The sequence below is a fragment of the Olea europaea genome, chromosome 6 (genome assembly GCF_002742605.1).
Source record: "Olea europaea var. sylvestris chromosome 6, O_europaea_v1, whole genome shotgun sequence".
NCBI classification, from domain to species: Eukaryota; Viridiplantae; Streptophyta; class Magnoliopsida; order Lamiales; family Oleaceae; genus Olea; species Olea europaea.
Window position 1 is genome coordinate 10,300,519 of NC_036242.1, and position 18,235 is coordinate 10,318,753.

The 18,235-nt window shown below is 39.0% G+C and overlaps 1 protein-coding gene across 1 annotated transcript in view; it reads left to right on the forward strand.

The window, feature by feature from the left end:
- The window catches only part of LOC111395137 (kinesin-like protein KIN-14F), a 21,839-nt gene extending 16,328 nt beyond the window's left edge, over positions 1-5,511 (forward strand). Inside the window, exons 3-15 of the mRNA XM_023021148.1 lie at positions 256-319; positions 472-600; positions 841-1,041; positions 1,161-1,256; positions 1,334-1,513; positions 1,753-1,859; positions 2,442-2,620; positions 2,724-2,888; positions 2,985-3,238; positions 3,419-3,582; positions 3,667-3,825; positions 4,223-4,914; positions 5,014-5,511. Coding sequence (XP_022876916.1) covers positions 256-319; positions 472-600; positions 841-1,041; positions 1,161-1,256; positions 1,334-1,513; positions 1,753-1,859; positions 2,442-2,620; positions 2,724-2,888; positions 2,985-3,238; positions 3,419-3,582; positions 3,667-3,825; positions 4,223-4,914; positions 5,014-5,167 — 2,544 coding nt within the window. The 3' untranslated portion in view covers positions 5,168-5,511. The remainder of the gene's footprint in view (positions 1-255; positions 320-471; positions 601-840; positions 1,042-1,160; positions 1,257-1,333; positions 1,514-1,752; positions 1,860-2,441; positions 2,621-2,723; positions 2,889-2,984; positions 3,239-3,418; positions 3,583-3,666; positions 3,826-4,222; positions 4,915-5,013) is intronic.
- Positions 5,512-18,235: the final 12,724 nt, after the last annotated feature.

Below are 18,235 nucleotides of genomic sequence, written 5' to 3' on the forward strand. Positions count from 1 at the left end.
GGGGGGGGGGGGGGGGGGGGGGGGGGGGGGTGTTAGAATCAAACATGACATCTCAGGAATATTCCTAAAAAATTTCATTGGCACGGTAAATAGATCTCAACAACTCCATAAAATAAGTGGAAATAAAGCAGATGAAAAAGATGTGCGGCAGAAAAAGACCATAGAATGTAGATTAAGGATAATAAATGTCATATACTGTTGCATAGAAGTTAGAATAAGTTTGCACTTTCTATTTTTACCTTTTGCTTTCTGAAGTTCAATCAATTGGTTGTCTACTTGCTGACCCTCTTTTTTTTGCTAACTGAAGTCCAGGAGGAAGGTATAGAATCAAACATGGGACATTCATTGAGATTTCATTGCCACATTAATAGATCTTACAAACTCTGTAAAATAAGTTCGCAGAAGTAAAGCAGATGAAAAGAGTATGCGGTAGGAGAGGACTGTAAAATGTAGATTACGGATATATTTCAGCATACAAGTATATGCTTAACGCTTTGTTGAGTTTAATTGAGTTGAAAACTTTGATTATCCTAAGTATTGAAGTGTTAGTGATCAAATCACTTCATGTAAATTTGTATTTTGAGAAAATGAGGAATGAAGGTATATGAAGTGCGGGAGATGGCTGAGGCACTCTGATAGAATCTGTATCTCTGAGTGAGCTCGATAAAGCAAAATTAGTATTGCGCAATTAATTTGGACTAGTCCCTTCGAAAGCTTTGTTGCTCTAGGTCCAACTTTCAAGTTACTTGGCAGACCCTCATAAGTAAACTGTAGAATAGTGGATACTATCTGATTTTCCTGCTAACATTATGGTGTATCTGTAAAAATATATCTTCCTAGGTTTATTATTATTCTGTGTGTCAACTTTTATGATATTATGTGCCTTAATTTTCTTGCACGAAAATTGTACTTCTATTCCTGACATTGTTGATTTATTCTCTCAATATATTACATTTCAGGATCTTAAAACTCTTTTTAAAGAGACAAAACAAGAAGTCCAGTGGGTTCAGTTAGGATGGGGGAAAGAACTTCAAAGGCTGGGTGAGATACAGACCACTGCTCCGGTTAAAGGCTGGCACTGTTCAGTGCACAACAACATTTTAGTGTTATACTTAGGTGCAATATTTTCTTTAACTTTACCATGGCCACTACTTTTTCAGAGCACCATTTTAAGAGCCTTGAAGTGGCTGCTTCTTCTTATCACAAAATTTTGGAAGAGAATCGACTGCTTTACAATCAAGTCCAAGACCTAAAAGGTGATACATTTTAAATTTGAGTAAAAATTTACTGTCAATTTTGTAAAACTGAAGTTGAATAAATATGTTATCTGCAGGGACCATTAGAGTTTTTTGTAGAGTGAGGCCTTTCCTTCCGGGGCAGTTTCGTGACCAATCTACAGTTGATTACATTGGAGAAAATGGAAACATCATGATTGTTAGTCCCCAAAAGCAGGGTAAGGATGCAAGGAAGGTTTTCACGTTTGATAAAGTTTTTGGGGCAAATGTGACACAAGGTAAGTCTTTTAACAACTCTTCTTTCCAGTGCTTTAGTTTACTTTGGCCGGCTTTAGAATTAGAGACGTTAAAATCAATCATTCAACAATCATGTTGACCAGAAAGGGAGAATAAAATTTTTGACATTTTTATTATTTACGAATCTGTACATTTGCAAAGAATAATAGCGCTATTACCATCAATATAGAATTTTGAGCTTCTGAAAACATCTCACTGTGATTTGTTTTAAAATTTGCAGAACAAATATATGCAGATACTCAACCATTGATCAGATCAGTACTTGATGGTTATAATGTTTGTATGTTTGCATATGGTCAGACTGGCTCAGGGAAGACATATACAATGGTATGAAAAAGCACATCGTTCTGATTGTTGCTTTCAATAGGTTTCATAACCTTGTATGGCATATTGACATTATGTTTTTGCAAGTTACAATTTGGGACAAGCCATTCTATTTATGGGAGAGTAATTTTCACAACTGATCATTTAAAGGAACAATTCATTTGCACACAAATCTCTGCTGTGGTAGTATGTAAAGTTTTTATACACACACACACATTTCACTTCTCTTCTATAGAGTTTCTGTAGACTACTGAAACTATCATACATTTAACACTGAATTGGTGTCTCTAATTTCTTGTTTGAGTATGCCAGCTAGAGTTCAATCAAGACATTTAGATCTTAGTTTCAAACAATATCAATCTTTCCATTAAATGCTTTTACCAAAGCTTTGACAAGAAAATCTGGAAGACTAACTCCAAAACTTTTGTGCAACACTTTTAGCTTACATATACTCCTTACACTATAGAAATGAGTTTTTTTAGGATTATATCCTGTTTACGCGAATATGCCAAACTTGCTTTCCTTGTATAGAAGTTGTGGATTTCTGAGATAATTAATTTCATATCTAATTGAACATGATTACAGAGTGGTCCTGATTTGACAACGGAGGAGACATGGGGGGTGAATTATCGTGCTCTACGTGACTTGTTTCGCATTTCAAAGGCAAGAATGGATGTCATAAAATATGAGGTTGGAGTCCAAATGATTGAGATATACAATGAACAAGTGAGAGATTTGTTGGTCGTTCATGGGAGTAATAGAAGATATCCTTGACAAATTTCTTTTTATTGTTGTTAAATGAAGACTTTCAAAGCTTCAATATGCGTTGCTTGGTTAGAATTTGAAAACAACCTTAACAATGGACACATTAGACATCCGCAACAATTCTCAGTTAAATGGTCTTAATGTTCCTGATGCAAGCTTGGTTCCTGTTACATGTACTAAAGATGTTCTTGATTTGATGAAAATTGGACAAAGAAATCGTGCTGTGGGTGCCACAGCTTTGAATGAGCGTAGCAGTCGATCTCACAGGTGAACTTTTCTCTACCTCTTTTCAGTTCATATTGTTCCCTTAACATCAATCTTCACTTGTTAATTGTAATAAATTTTGAATGTGACACTTCGCAGCATTTTAACAATTCATGTCCGAGGAAAAGAACTGGTCTCTGGATCCATGTTAAAGGGTTGCCTTCACTTAGTAGATCTAGCTGGAAGCGAGCGAGTAGATAAATCTGAAGCTGTTGGTGAGAGATTGAAAGAAGCTCAACATATTAACAGATCTCTTTCTGCTCTTGGGGATGTCATTTATGCTCTTGCACAAAAGAGTTCTCATGTTCCCTATAGAAATAGCAAGCTTACACAAGTACTACAAGATTCGTTAGGTAGTGAATTAAACCACGTGCTCTGGAAAAGATTCTGATTAGTTTACTCTTCAGAGTTCTCAAAAAATAGATTGAAAGAAACACGTTTATCTTAAAGCTTAGTGAATGAGTTAAGATACGATTAGATTTTACAGTATTGGAAACCATATGGTTCTTATATTCAGTTTCTCTTTTCCACAGGTGGTCATGCTAAGACATTGATGTTTGTGCATATAAACCCAGAGGTCAATGCTATAGGGGAAACAATTAGCACCTTGAAATTTGCAGAAAGAGTTGCCACTATAGATCTGGGGGCAGCTCAATCTAATAAAGAAGCCAGCGAGCTCAGAGAATTTAAAGATGAGGTCCATTAATCTTCGATCACTTGTTCAATTGCATTGATTTTATTTAGCTACTTACTTCTTCTATTATTTCATGTTAATGTGTAGATCTCAAACCTTAAGCTCGCACTGGAGAGAAAGGAGGCTGAATTAGAGCAACTAAAAAGTAGGACTAATATTCAAGGCATGCTATCACCTCTTCGGGTGTCGAAAAATGGCAATTGTGTTAATTCGAAGCCTGAGACTGCTCAGCAACATGGCTCAGAGGTAACTGCCAGGAATCATGTTGTATTGAAACCACAAATAACAGTTCATTTTTCAATTGAGTACTCAAAAGTCACCTTCGACTTTAAAATTAAGTTGTGATTATTTTGGAGTTTAAGCAGGCTAAGAGTGCTTTTAGTGATATCAGATCGGATTCTCATAAGACATAACTAAGCGTTTGTTTTCAAATGATTATTTGAGAATTGATTCTTTGAAAAGTGTTTTTTTGGTGAATATGTGGTTAGAATTTAGGAAAAAATTATATGGGAATGTGTGATTGAAAATGAGTTTGGAAAGAAGTGATTCTCAAAGAACTAAATCAAACAAGGCCTAAATATTGTGTTTCCATGTGGTCTTATCAGCTACAAGTAGCATCTCATCTCTTTAATCTAAATTGCAGGTACGAAGCTGTTCCTCAGGAAAGCAGAGAAGGCCTCGAGTTCCCTCTAAGTTCACTGACAAGGACGTTGTACCAAAAATGCCTTTTCTAGCTGAAGAGAGATCAATGAGCTCCATTAAGCCTAGATCCCCGTCTCCTCCTATTAGGAGATCAACATCAACTGATAGAGGTTCCCTCGTCAGAAGTAGAAACAGACATGATGCTCTTGATAACCCACCTGTCATGAAACAAGTCTTTCCATCTTCTATTTCGGCCAATAAATCCGTCACCAACATACCTGCAATCACCCCATCAGCAGCAAATACACGTCTTTATCCGGGTTCCCAAGAGCCAATAAAGCAGGATAATGTTTCTGATTTATTCAACAGCCTCCAAAGGGCCACGACTCGGAAAGTTCACCTGGAAAAGGAAGATGAACAATTTAAGCAAGCACTAAATGTACGGCAAGGTGGCATCAGAAAAAGCAAACCCGAGAGTAAAGTCAGGTCCAAACATCAGTTGCCAGCTAAGAATCAAAAGTCTGACATTGCAGAGACACTTTCTGATATGGATAATGGCAAAATGCTGGAGGCTAAAAAAACAGATTTTTCAAATCCTGAAAATGAGCCTGTTCAGTTGCCAGTATGTGGTACAACAAGAACACATAAGCTTCATAGAAGCTTCTCAAGGAGCTCTCAGCATCTTGAGCCGAGGTATGACTGAAATATGTTATGAAATTCGTTGCAAATATGATAGCTTTGCTTGGCATCTTCTTTGCTTTAGTTGACATTAACTTTCTTTTCCCGAAGCAGAGAACCAGCACAATTGGTGGAACCCTCATTGGCCGGGTACCATGAAAATAAATTTCCCAACAGTGTACTTCAGAATGTAAAGGAAGCCGGCAATTCATCAGTGCCTGAATTTCGGAGGAGCAGATCTACACCTAGAGGAAAATTCATGGTTTGACCTTAACAAATTTAGAGTATGTGATCATGAATGTACAGAATCTCCTTAAGTTTTGGATCCATTTTGCATGGTCTTCAGGGTTGGGAACTTGAATGGTATCAGGCGAATATTAGAGACCTGCTCCTTCCTTTTATACAAGTTTTGAAGCTTGTCTTCTATACGGTCAATGCTCTAATTTTTCGAGATTGTCTTGTCTTTCTTGATATGTAATTCATATGAGATATTTTACAGTTTTCCCTTACTTAAACTGAAAGATATTGTTACCCCCACAAAAAACAGGAAAAGAAGATGAGTGCATGAATTGAGTTATTGATATAAATATAAGCTTTTGAAGGATGGAATGAGCTCTCTCTCTGTCATCAAATATGAGCCTCTTCTCCAGTACCTATATTGTAGCAATACAGCATTTATGTGTAGACTATTCAGTATATTTATGAGCATTAGAACCTGAAATATCAACTCAGATGCGGATGGGTTGAACCTGTGAATTTCTTTAAGTTTTTAAGGTTTGAACCAATGATACTACTTTTTATTTTTATTTATCTTTTGCTAAATTTAGTATAGAAATTTCAAGACTGCCAAGAATACAACACGGCAGTTTATACATCTGCTATTGTGAAATACTAATCTATCAATAAAGATAAGGCATACGCATTTTCTGGAAAAGAGAGGTTTCATGCCTATTTTATTTGCCAAAGCCCCATTTACACTCCCATCTTTCTTTTCCAGATTGATTTCCTAAGTTTTGATTCTGATTCTTAATCAGAAATTGTACATCTCCGACGAGCAAAACCAAGAAAAAAAATTGTTGGATCAATTTACTGGCAATTCTTGCAGATTTTATCCTCTTTTGAATTCTATGGATTCAAGAAAATCGAGGTAAAATGCAGCTTTATAATTAGTGTCTTATTATATTCTTCTCATAGGCAAAATTACAAAATTAGATTAGACAGAAAGGTGATAGTGGTGATTTTCATTATGAGTTTTAGTTCTCCTTGGGATAAATGAAAAAAATGGATATTGATTTGGAAGGCCCAGATGGATTTTATGAAAAAATTTCCGGGATTCTTACATTTGAATAGGTAGGAAATGCTGATTGAATAGGTCAGAAATGTTTATAATTCCTGTGATTTTTTTAAATAAGGGGCAATTGGAAGAGAAGGCTGTGGATGAGCCAACCACAAATAAACTTGCACAGAATTTTGTCTCCATTCTCAGAGCCAACTGGCGGAAATGTTTTAAAACATAATTGTAACATGGGCCAAAAATATGATTAGCCAATCTCTTTATATCATGGTAGAAAACCCTTATGACGAAGATCATTTCATGTGCAAAATTGATCTTAAAACATGGCAATTTTGGGAGAAAAAAGGCCTGAAATCATTTAAAGTTGACGAGAAGCACATTGATGTTTTCTGGGATTTACGCTCTGTAAAATTTAGTAGCAGCCAAGAACCAGCCTCTGATTATTATATAGCACTGTTTTCTGAAGAAGAGGTGGTTTTATTGCTAGGTGATCTGGAAATAGGCATTTAAAGAAATGTTTTTACACCAAAACTACATTAGGACAGGGTAAAAGGGAGCACAACATAATCATTGAGTCTGCTCTATCCAGCCCTTGTGATCCCGAAATGTGGATTAGTATAGACGGGATTATATCAATTTGCATATCAAATATGCAATGGAGATTTAGAGGCAATGAAACAATTTGGCGGATGACTTGCCCTTACAAATTCTGTGGGACGTTCATGAATGGCTGTATAATGGCCAGCATCAAGAAGCAGGCATATTTATCTTCAAGCAATGTGCAGATGAACCTGAAAGTATTCATCTCGATAGGGAAGATTTAGCAAACCAGTCCTCCATAGATTTCTGCTATTTTCTCTATGCTTGGAAATCTGAATGAGAAACTTCTGGTCCAGAAGTTTCAGTACCATGCCAATGGCCTTAATGATTTATTTTGAAAACAATGTCTAACTTCAGTTTCAGCAGATGTATAATAAATGCCATTGTGTTTTTTTTTTTTTTTTTTTAAACAGCCCATCAGGCATTTATTCATAATAACCCTCACTTAAGGTAGAGGAAAACCATAATAACAACCGAATAATCAATAAAACTAACGAATAGACTAAGCTCCTATCAATATAATCAAACAACAGAAAATAGCTTATTTTTTCTGACAAATGAACAACACACCCACCCTATCTAAGCGGATCAACCCTCGACAAAATCTTGGTAGTTCCATAAATGATAAAAACCGTTCTATCTTCCCCGTCGCACCAAATTTCGCCAACTCATCCGCAATCTGATTAGCTTCTCTGTACTGATGCATGATGTGAAAGTCAAAATTCTTGAGAATTTCTATCAAATCTTCCCAAAAATCCCACAAGTACCATAACGTACATTTCCTTATCAAAATCCAAGAGACCACCAACAATGAATCACATTCAATATCAACCTGATTTAATCCCAAATCCTTACACAAGGTCAATTCATCAATAAGCGCTCACAACTCCGCCTCATTGTTAGTGCCATATCCGAAGAAAGACAAAAAACCTGCTATCAACCTGCCCATTTCATCTCTCACAACCCCACCACCGCTAGCCATACCTGGATTACCTAGACAGCTTCCATCTACATTTAGTTTTACTCTGCCAGCCACAGGTTTAGCCCATTTAACGATCCGAAGAGGTCTTTCTTGTGTCACCATTGGATTAATATCAAAGTTTCTAAGAAGTAATTCTTCTGACCCCGAGAGAGCTTGTTCCTTTTTTAGATTGGATGACACTTGTTGTAGCCAGAATTTTATCGAGCGAAAAATCTGCTCCACAGTTTCATGAACACCTTCCATTCTCGCTTTACAATGCCTCATCCATAGCCTCCATGTCAGTATAGTTGGAAGTAGCCCTTGTAAGCACCCAGCCTGAGATTTTTTATCTGCTCTGGCCCACAATAAACGTACTCTATCATGCCAGTTTTGTTTAGATCTCCACCGGATGTCCAAAGCCACTGAAACTTTCCTCCAAACTTCATTTGCCACCTCGCCTGTACTCAGAACATGGTTAGTAGTTTCTTCCTTTCTCGTAAAGCAGCAATCACAACGAGAAACTAAGGCTACACCCATTTGAAGAACTCTACTATCAACACTTAGAGCTCTAGAAAAAGCCTTTTACATTATCAATGAAAATCTTTTTGGGAGTGCAGAATGCCATACCCATCTTCCCCAAGAGGTTTGAGGATTCCAAATTCTAATCATGTCCCATGCACTCTTGGAAGAGAAGGTTCATTGACTACTCGCTTTCCAGATAAGAACATCATCCCCCTCTCTACATTTACTCACCTTAGCCATAACACTAGCGGCTTTGTCTTCCCCTACAAGTTACAGTAATTGATCCACATTCCATCCACTGTCCAAACAAATATCTTTGATTTTGAGAGTTGGTTGATCAATATGTAATGCATGTCTTGCCAACGGGCCATCCTCTAACCAATGAGCATACTAGAATGAGATAGAGCCCTCCCCGATCCTCCATTGACTATTGTTAATCACATCAAGTATGCATCCCACAATAGAGCACCAAAATCGAGAACCTATACTTCGCAAAGTGGAAACATCAATCAAGCCATGCTTAGTATATTTTGCCCGAAAAAAAGTTGCCCATAAGTAATCTGATGACAGTAATTTCTATGCAAACTTCATGTGCAGGGCACGCTGGACATCTTCAAATTTTCTAACTCCAATCCTCCTCTCCACCACCGATCTACAGAGTTTATCCCAAGAACACCATTTTTTCCTAGTCCTCCCATTAGCCTCACCCCAAAAGAAAGATGAAAGGATGGAATTAAGTCTCTTAAAAATAGATTTTGGAACATTCAACACGGACAATAGAAGAGTAGCCATACACATAAGGACATGACAAAGTAAAACCAGTCTGCCCCCTTGCAACATCAATTGCAGCTTCCACCCTGCAATTTTCTTTCTGATTTTCTCCACCAAAGCTCGAGATGGCGGGCAGTTAATCGACCCTGAACCACCGGAACTCCCAAGTAAGTAATTGGGAATTGACCCTCCTTAAAACTAGTGTCCCTTAGTTTTTCTCCTTTCTAAGCCATTGAACAATTTTTTGAGAAAAATATAACAGTCTTCTCCTTGTTGATCTTTTGACCAGACCAGCTCTCATATAGACATAGATCTTTCTTGAGTTCTATGATAGACTTTTTCCCTGCATTGGCAAAAAATACTAAATCATCAGCATACATCAAATGAGTTATTGCACTTGCGCCCCTAGGGTGTGAGAAGCATCCAATCCGTCCTTCCTGAAAATCTCTCTTCAACAATCTAGTCATCACATCTTTCATGATAATAAACAAATAAGGAGATAATGGATCTCCTTGGCGAAGATCACGCGAAGATTTAAAAAAGCCTTGCATGGTTCCATTCATCATCATTGAGAACCATGGTGTAAATATACATTGATCAATTAACTTACAAAACCTCGCCTGGAAACCAAAAGATGATAACACATGAAGCAAGAACTGCCACTCCACTCTTTCATATGCTTTAGCCATATCTACTTTAACCATCACATTTTCACCACGAACCCTTTTATTAAGAGAATTCACTAATTCTTATGTGAGTGTAATGTTCTCAAAAATACTCCAACCTGGAATGAAGGCTCCTTGCTCTTAAGAGATAATCTTAGAAAGAATATCACTCATTCTCTGAACCAAAATCTTCGAAAAAAATTTATACACAACACAGCAAAGGCTGATTGGTCTAAACTTATCAAAACCACTAGGATTTTCCACCTTTGGTATCAGCACAATATATGATGATGTATAAAATCGAGGTGGCACCCCTCGTTCAAAAAAATCCTTTGTTGCCTCCACTAAATCCCCTTTAATAATATCCCTGCACTTGATAAAGAAAGCTGACACATATCCATCAGGCCAGGTGCGCTATCCACTGGTATCGAAAGAGTTGCAGCTCGAGCCTCTGTCGGTAGGGCACATAGCACCTCTCCTTCCTCTTGTGAAACTGCTGATTCGATGATGTATGATAAATGTGGCAAAGTTCTGCTTTCCTTGCTTGTAAGAATAGTCTAAAGATATTTCACAGCTTCTGAATGTATTTGTTGCGGTGTTGATAGAATAGTTTCGTCCGTAAGCTTCATCTTATTCAACTTTGATTTTCTGCGTCTCTGCGATACTAAGCATGATAAAATTTAGAGTTTTTATCACCATCAGTCAACCATCTCTTTTTTGCTAGTTGAGACAATCTAATTTCCTCTCTCCTTTGCCACTCCTCCAATTCAATTTTAGAAATCAAATATTCTTGTTCTACATCATCAGAATATGTGTCTTGTAACCTGTGATCGAGAGCCTCCACCCGTTCTTCTTACTCCAAAATAATATTATCTACCTTACCAAAAACCTGTTTATTCCACACTTTCAAAGCGTTTTTAGTAGCCTTCAGTTTAGTCGCTAATTTTTCTAATCCACCCAACATCATACCACTGTCTCCCAATTTCCATGATGCCTCCACACATGGCAAAAAGCACTTATGCTCGCACCACATTCGTTGGAATCGAAATGGGGTCTGGCCATAAGAAGCATACTGTTTTTACAAGTGAATAGTCATAGGACGGTGATCTGAAGATGTACCTGGCAGGTACTTCATATTTGCCTATGGGAAATCACGCAACACCTCTTCACTTACCAATGTTCCGTCTGGTCGCGCCCAACTTCTGGTCAAGCCTTCAGGTCCATTGCAGCAAGATAATTTTCTACCTAAAACTGATAGCTCTAAGAGACAACACTTATCAATGCAATCATTAAAATCTTCCATAGCTTGAAGAGGTCTAGGGTGGCCACCCACTCGCTCAGAGTCATTTCTAATGATATTGAAATCCCCAGAAACTACCCAAGGAAGGCCAATCACCAAAACATTCTCCAACTCCTGCCAAAGTTTCATCCTTTCTGAAACATTACATTTCGCATAAATGAACGAAACTAACATCTTATACTTCCCCTTCATGAAAATTCCATGTAAAGCTTGATCCGAAAGATGAACCCACTCAACCTTGCAATCATCACCCCCAAAAAGCTATAATTTGCCTCCTTCTTTCTCATTTGATATAAAACTTGGTAACTTTATTTTACAAGCCAAAAACTTCATTTTTTCTTCCCCATGAAAAGGTTCCACAATCCCTAGTATTTCCACATTAAATTTCCTCACCAACTTTCGTATCCTTCATTTTGACGTGCCCACCCCTCGCACGTTCCACATTAAGAAATGACCAATCATAAGTCAAGTTTAGCAGGGCGTGTTCGCGCCCTCTATGATGCTCTAGTACCCTAAGAGATAGTCTTCTTTAATTCAGCATATGTTTTATGGACCTTTGGCTCAGACCAGTAGTTTGGATCTTTCTAGCCTTCGGTTCCTCTTATTTCCTTTTCACCATCAGACTAATGGAGGAGAGGGCTCTGTACAATTTGCTGCTGTTCATTGCCAACACACTGCACATTCAAATCATCGCCTTCAATAGGATACCTCTCCCGCACTATTGATATGTGGCCATCTTCAGCCTCCAAAACTTCGTCAACCACTTTGGAGTGGTCCTCACACTATCAAAACTGGTAGAATCTTCCTTCCGTGCACTTGTTTCAGCACATGTTGGATTACCTCTCACAGTCATCTCCTCACTTGATTCATCCTCCAACAGTATATCTTTCATATCTTTAGTTTGAGCATTCTCTACCACATTCAAACCACTTTCTCTCGTATTCACTGCGGGGCCAACCTCTTTAACAGATACTATTGCATCACACAAGATTCTCCCTTCCTAAGCTTGTTTTCCTGCCCCCACCGATGAGTCCCCATTCTCTCTTCAAGTAAACTTTGGTTGTTCAAATAATTCCTCCACCTTGTCTTTATGTTTCTCTCCATCCTGCCCCTGCTTCTTACGCCATTCCTGTCTCTCCATCACTTTGTAAGGGAGCACACACTTCTGTCCAACCCGACACACTGATTCAGGATGACCTTGCCGACCACATTTTATACAATAGAAACCTGGCTTCTCATACCGCACCTCCTGCCAATGCGTCCTGGATGGAGTAACTATAGGAAAATCACTCACTGGTTTGGCAAGCAAATCCACTTCAATACAAATTCTAGCACCAGTGGCCCGAGAACGATTCAATGTTGCATGATCTTTACCTAAGTATCTTCCAAATCGAGTTGCCAAAATTCTCCGGCAATCTGTTCTGTACGTATACATTGGCAGACCAGGTAAGGAAATCCACTGTGAAGCAATGGATGGTTCTCTATTTATTTATTTAATAGTATTTCACTGTTTAGCTTGGATCGTGAATAGGTTCCTCTTCATTGCTACCAAGTCGAAATTGGCAGGAAAGGCCTCCGTGCGAGAGCCTAATAACATGTTCATGGCTTTAACATCCCAGCTTATAATTGGGGAAATGCAATGGTGGTGCAAGTATGCCAGTGCACATGCAAATCCTTACATTTGTAAAAAGTGCAAATTTATTTTTAACCTTTATTTTAACACTTATATTCAATATTTGTCATACATTGTAGCTGATTCAAAATCATTTTTTGCTATGAGAAAATTCTTGAATATTGAAGGCATTAGCGTCAACCTTCACCATACTCTGGATTTAGGAAACTTGACATATATGTTTTGGAAGAAATGGGCCAAGAGATTATTTCATAGGTTTCTAAAGGTTTCTATCTAATAGGAAGTTAACATTTAGCGTGTGTTTGTTTCCCATATTGGTTGCAAAAAATGCATTTTCCGGTCAAATCAAAGTGGGCCATGTTGGTGGCTTGTATTCTGAATTGAATTTGAAATACCATAAAATGCCAGCATTGCCCTTGTTCTATTGTACCATCACGTGAAGAATCCATTAGCTTTTGACAATTCAAAAGCTGCCATATTCCCCAACTTCTTCAATCATGTGGGGCCGGAGACATTTCTCCAATTTGGCTATTATTCCACACCTAAGGTAGAACACATGAACCCGTTTTCTCTATCCCAAGACTAGGTCAAATTGTGCCACACCCCCAAGTAAACTGACCCACCCACGCTTCGTTCACATTAATTTGTTGCCACATTCGTCTCCGACGTTTTGAATTAAACCTTGTTTACTCACAACCCACGTTATCAACGCACTCAATCTCATTGAACTCGAATACAAAATGCAACAATCTTAGGTACCATACAGTGACAACGTCCACCCAAATTGGAATGGATATGAAATGTGGGTACATGACAATGATAAATTTTCGATCAAAAGCGACACTCACTACGAATCACCGTTATGGTCGTTGTGTTATGTAGTCACACAATCTGTCCCACTCATTTCGCTATATTTCGACGGCATTCATTTCGCCACATTTCGACGGCATTCATTTCGCCATGCATTTCGTCCTCCGCGTTGGACAGCTCCACCTTGACGAGCGCATCCTCATCTGTGTCCGCCCCCAAGAACGCCTCGTCCATAATCCCTGAACGGCGTAGTAAGTTATGAATATCCATCGTCGCTACGACAACTACCACTTGTGTTGGAAATGGGTAGCTAGGCATACAGTCGAGGATTTTCCACCTCTGTTTCCACACACCAAATGTATGTTCTATGACGTTTCTGCACGACGAGTGCTTGAAGTTAAATCTCACACGCATTTCGAAACCTTCTGCGTCGCCCCGTGCCATCATCAACGAACTGTTGGAAGTGATACAGAATATCTGAGCCTTTATAAGGGGCCATATACCCCGGTCGATGTGCGAAACCTGAGTCCACCAAATAATATTTACCCGAGGTCAGTTGCAAAAAGTGTATTTCGGGACTGTGAATTGCACGAGCTAGTATGCGAGCACCGTGCGTACATCCTGTGGTGCCAGCGTGCACGAAGGTGAAACATAAATTGAAATCGCATGCAGCTAAGACATTCTGCGTTGGTACTCCTTTCCTTCCAATGAAGTTCACACGCTCGTGACGCGGTAGCACGGCCTTCACATGCATCCTGTCAATAGCGCCAATGCAGTCTTGGAATAGTGGATGCTTATTCGGGTCAGGCCTGTGGGGCTCCACACCTTCATTGTAGTTGTCAGCTAGACGGATCATTCGTTGTGCTAATGCAATGACAGCACGAAGCACCAGCTTGAAATAGTGACATACTATTTGCAACGAATGATTGAATAATGTTGTCACCTGGCGGTATCCCTTACCATGCACCAAGATGCAAAGGAACATTCCTAGATATCCACCTGCTGGTTGCTACATAAGCCGTACTCGTCACGGAGAATATGAGCGAAATGCTGCAACATTGGCGAGTACATTCGAAATTCTTGGTGACACATACGTCCCTTCCCTTCTAATGCCTCTATCATAAACATGTGGCCATTCCTTGCGAACGAAAATCTGCGAATTCGTCGTCACTGTCTATTGTAGTAGTTACGGGCGTCACTATCAGATACTCTATAGTACTCCAGCCACGCGTTGACATCCGTGGCAAGGCCATTGCAAATTTTCTCCTCGTGGATTTCCTCCTCCGCCTCTTAGTGCGAGAATAAGAAGCAATTAAAATCCATCACATCCATTTGCGGACTACTATGTTTAGAAAATATTGTAGTAAAGCGACGTAAAACACCCTTGCTTAAACTCGTTATGCTCTTCCACTTGTGGAACAACATATATGTAGAGGTGTGAGGAGCTGAGCCATTATTGCATTTATGACTAATACGAATGGATAGTATGTCATTGTCAGGGATAGATTCATTATTAAGGTACAAGCATGACATGTACAGAGGAAAAAATCTTACAAAGTACATAAAATATCTAAGAAAGTGGGAAAGTAGGCACATGGGAAAACATGTTATTAAAAACAAACACAGTAGCACCAAATAAACATTTCCAACATTAGGCGGCACGCAAACCTAGAGTATATCGCACGTACGGGTAATCAAGGAAAAAACCAACACGGTAAAAATATTACAACACGAACTCATGAAGCGTACAAAGGGTAACACACAGTCGAACCAATGCATACCGAAACAAGCTAATGCAATGATCCATTTAAACTTCTCATCGGCATTTTGCATGACACTGAGCATGTCTTGAAATCTTTTTTGCGCTAGGAAAGTGCAAGCATAGAAGTACATTGGCGTTCGTCACTGTAGCCGACCGGTCGAAATTAATTCCTCCACACATGCAGCTCTGGCATTGTCCGTCGGATCAATGATGCTGTTAATCTTCGCCGCCACATCCTTAGTGGCACTGTTCGCCCGATCGACCGAGAAGGACAGTTCACGAGCTGAAACATGCTTTTTCTTCCCACGCTGCTTTGATGTCGAGGACTTCCTTTTATCGCCACTTGTGGGCCTAGACATGCTCATGCTTTTGCTACCGTTCCCGTCGCCCTCGTCACTTGAACTGCTGCCCTCGCCCTCGACAGGGATTGCATCTCTATGGTCTTCAAGAGCATTGTCCTCAAAACATTCAAATCCAGTTCTGCACAGCTTTGTTGGGGTAACTGCGTACTTTTCGCTGTTGTAATTGTCCCCCAATAGCAGACGATATCGAATGTAAATGTCGCTCACATCTCAATCCTTGAAGTCCTTGTACTCCTACGATAAAATTGGGAAAAATAGTTAAATCAACATCGTACGAGGTGTGAACGGGACATAAAAAATGTACTCCAATATCCCATTCATAAAATTGCACCAACAATTTGCCCCCAATGCCCTCCCATGCATGACAACAAAATATAGTTCAGTGAGTTATGTGCGGAGGCAGGAAAAAAGGCAGTACAATACGTGCACAATGAAGTGGCTTCTGCTTATGTAAAACACGCTTCAGTAACATGTGGGCTGAAAAAAACCACATTCCTCATTTGTCTATGTGGTGCAGTGAGCAATTATGAAAATGTGCATAACGGATTCAAATTTTTTCAAAATGTAAGTCGATAGTACGTAAATCATGTTGAAGTATCCTCAACAAGTAAAGGCAGTATACCATTTTCAGATTAATGAAGCCGGTCAGACATGTGAAAACATTGTTAATTGTCACCTCAAAATGGAAATCTCAGCAATGGAATTTCGATAATTGAATTATAGATTCACCGTTTGCACCATTGAGGGACAAAGTCGTTACCTTAAATTTTCGTGACCACCACACCTCGGAGGCAACAATTTTGCCAGTCGAATCGTCGTATGCAACCTTGCTTCTATTAAGCGGCTCCGACAGACGTCTATGCTCTCGACGCATCGCGTCCTAATGGTTGCAGAGTTGTTGTTTAGTCCAGCTATGCCCGGACACCAAGTTGAATAGCGCCACCACACGTTCCTAGTCGTGTTTTGTGAAACATTGCCCAACGCAATGTCCTTCGGCAATGGCAGTCTCGCAGGCTACAATAAAGTCTGCCTTTCCACTGGATTCCATCGAGTATGCTTTCTTGACCCCGATTGTTGGCCAATTGTGGCGGCCATGGAGGAACTCACTAGGGGAACATCACCTGGCTAGGAAAGTAAGACTCAGAATTACAAAGTATGAAGCTCGAATAGGAAAGTAAAGAATGAAAATGTAAATGTGATGTATGTTTGAGGGCTCCATAGATAGCGGAACAGGGTGTTCTCACGAGGCACATTTTGATGCGGTTGAAAGTCGAGAAAACTTATTCTCGTTCTTGGCAGCCGGAAGTTGATGGACAAAATAATGAGATGTACCGAATTTAATTGGCCGAGATGCTGTGCACCCTTCTTCCAACAGTAATTCCCAAAAGGTTTATTCTCATCTGCGAACAAAATCGGACTGTCACGATCGTCGATTGCTACTGCGTTGCGATGGAAATTGGTTACGAGTCCAAGATTATCACCTGCGTTGTGCTTAAACGCTGTTGGAGGTGTGCCCTTCCCGTCCTTGAGAGCTCCCTGGTAATAATCTACCAATCCGAAAGGCAGGAGGTTGGGCGCTGTGTACAGTATGGCGACGTGCTTTGTCTGATATGCAAGAAGTCGTCGACGGCGAGTATGCGAAGTGGGCTGCTGTGGTACTCGGTGGTGTGGAGGTCTTGGTTCAATGGAAGAGATGCTGGAGATTTAGGAGATCTGTGGGTTGGTGGTGGAGGGCATTTGGGGAAACATGGGTATTAAATGCAATAAATGGTTTTGCAGTGACAGACGACTTTGTCAAGATAACGTTCGAAATTCTCATTTTATTTTCCACGAAATGGGAAACAAACACACGCTTAGCCTTTATTTGACAAATTCATCAATCATTTATAAAGATTAGGGATAAATGAAATTGCGGATGCCATAAAATGTATCTGTTGCTGAAATTAATATTTAATTTTGATTAAATTTATAAATTGACAGTACGCCTACTCGTCAGTAAACTTTAAATGGAAAATTTAAGCATATGAATGTTAAAAGGAATTTGATTGAAGATGAGTTATAATTTTACATGAAAAGATAGTATTTATGAGAGGTTTTGATACATATACATAACCATTTACGTAATGGTTTACCAATAGATGATGTGATAATATTTCATTGGATCAAAATTTCGTCAATCAAATAACTTTTTCACTTACATTTTGACACTTCTTCATTATGTAACCAATTATGTAAATTGTATGTACAAGATATATTTTCCATTTATGAGTTGATAAAAGAAGTGTTTCTACTAAGGGCTATGCTACATGTACACTTTTAATGTACATAATTGTTTACATGCATCAAAGGTGTACAAATAGACTAAGGATCTTGCTACGTGTACGTAAAGATTTACATAATGGATTACATAATATCATATGTTACTTTATCAATTTAAAATACAATTAACTTTTATAAAAAAAAATTTCCATCCATATTATATTATGTAAATCATCATGTATATTTTCTATGTACAAGTAGCAAAATGTATAGACTAATCCTTCTACTAATTTTCTCATATGGATTTTCGGATCATTGGGCCTCCCAGGATGGCCCTCTAACTCGTTAACTAATTGCTAGCAGCCTCCACACTATATATATAGAAGCCCCAAAATGA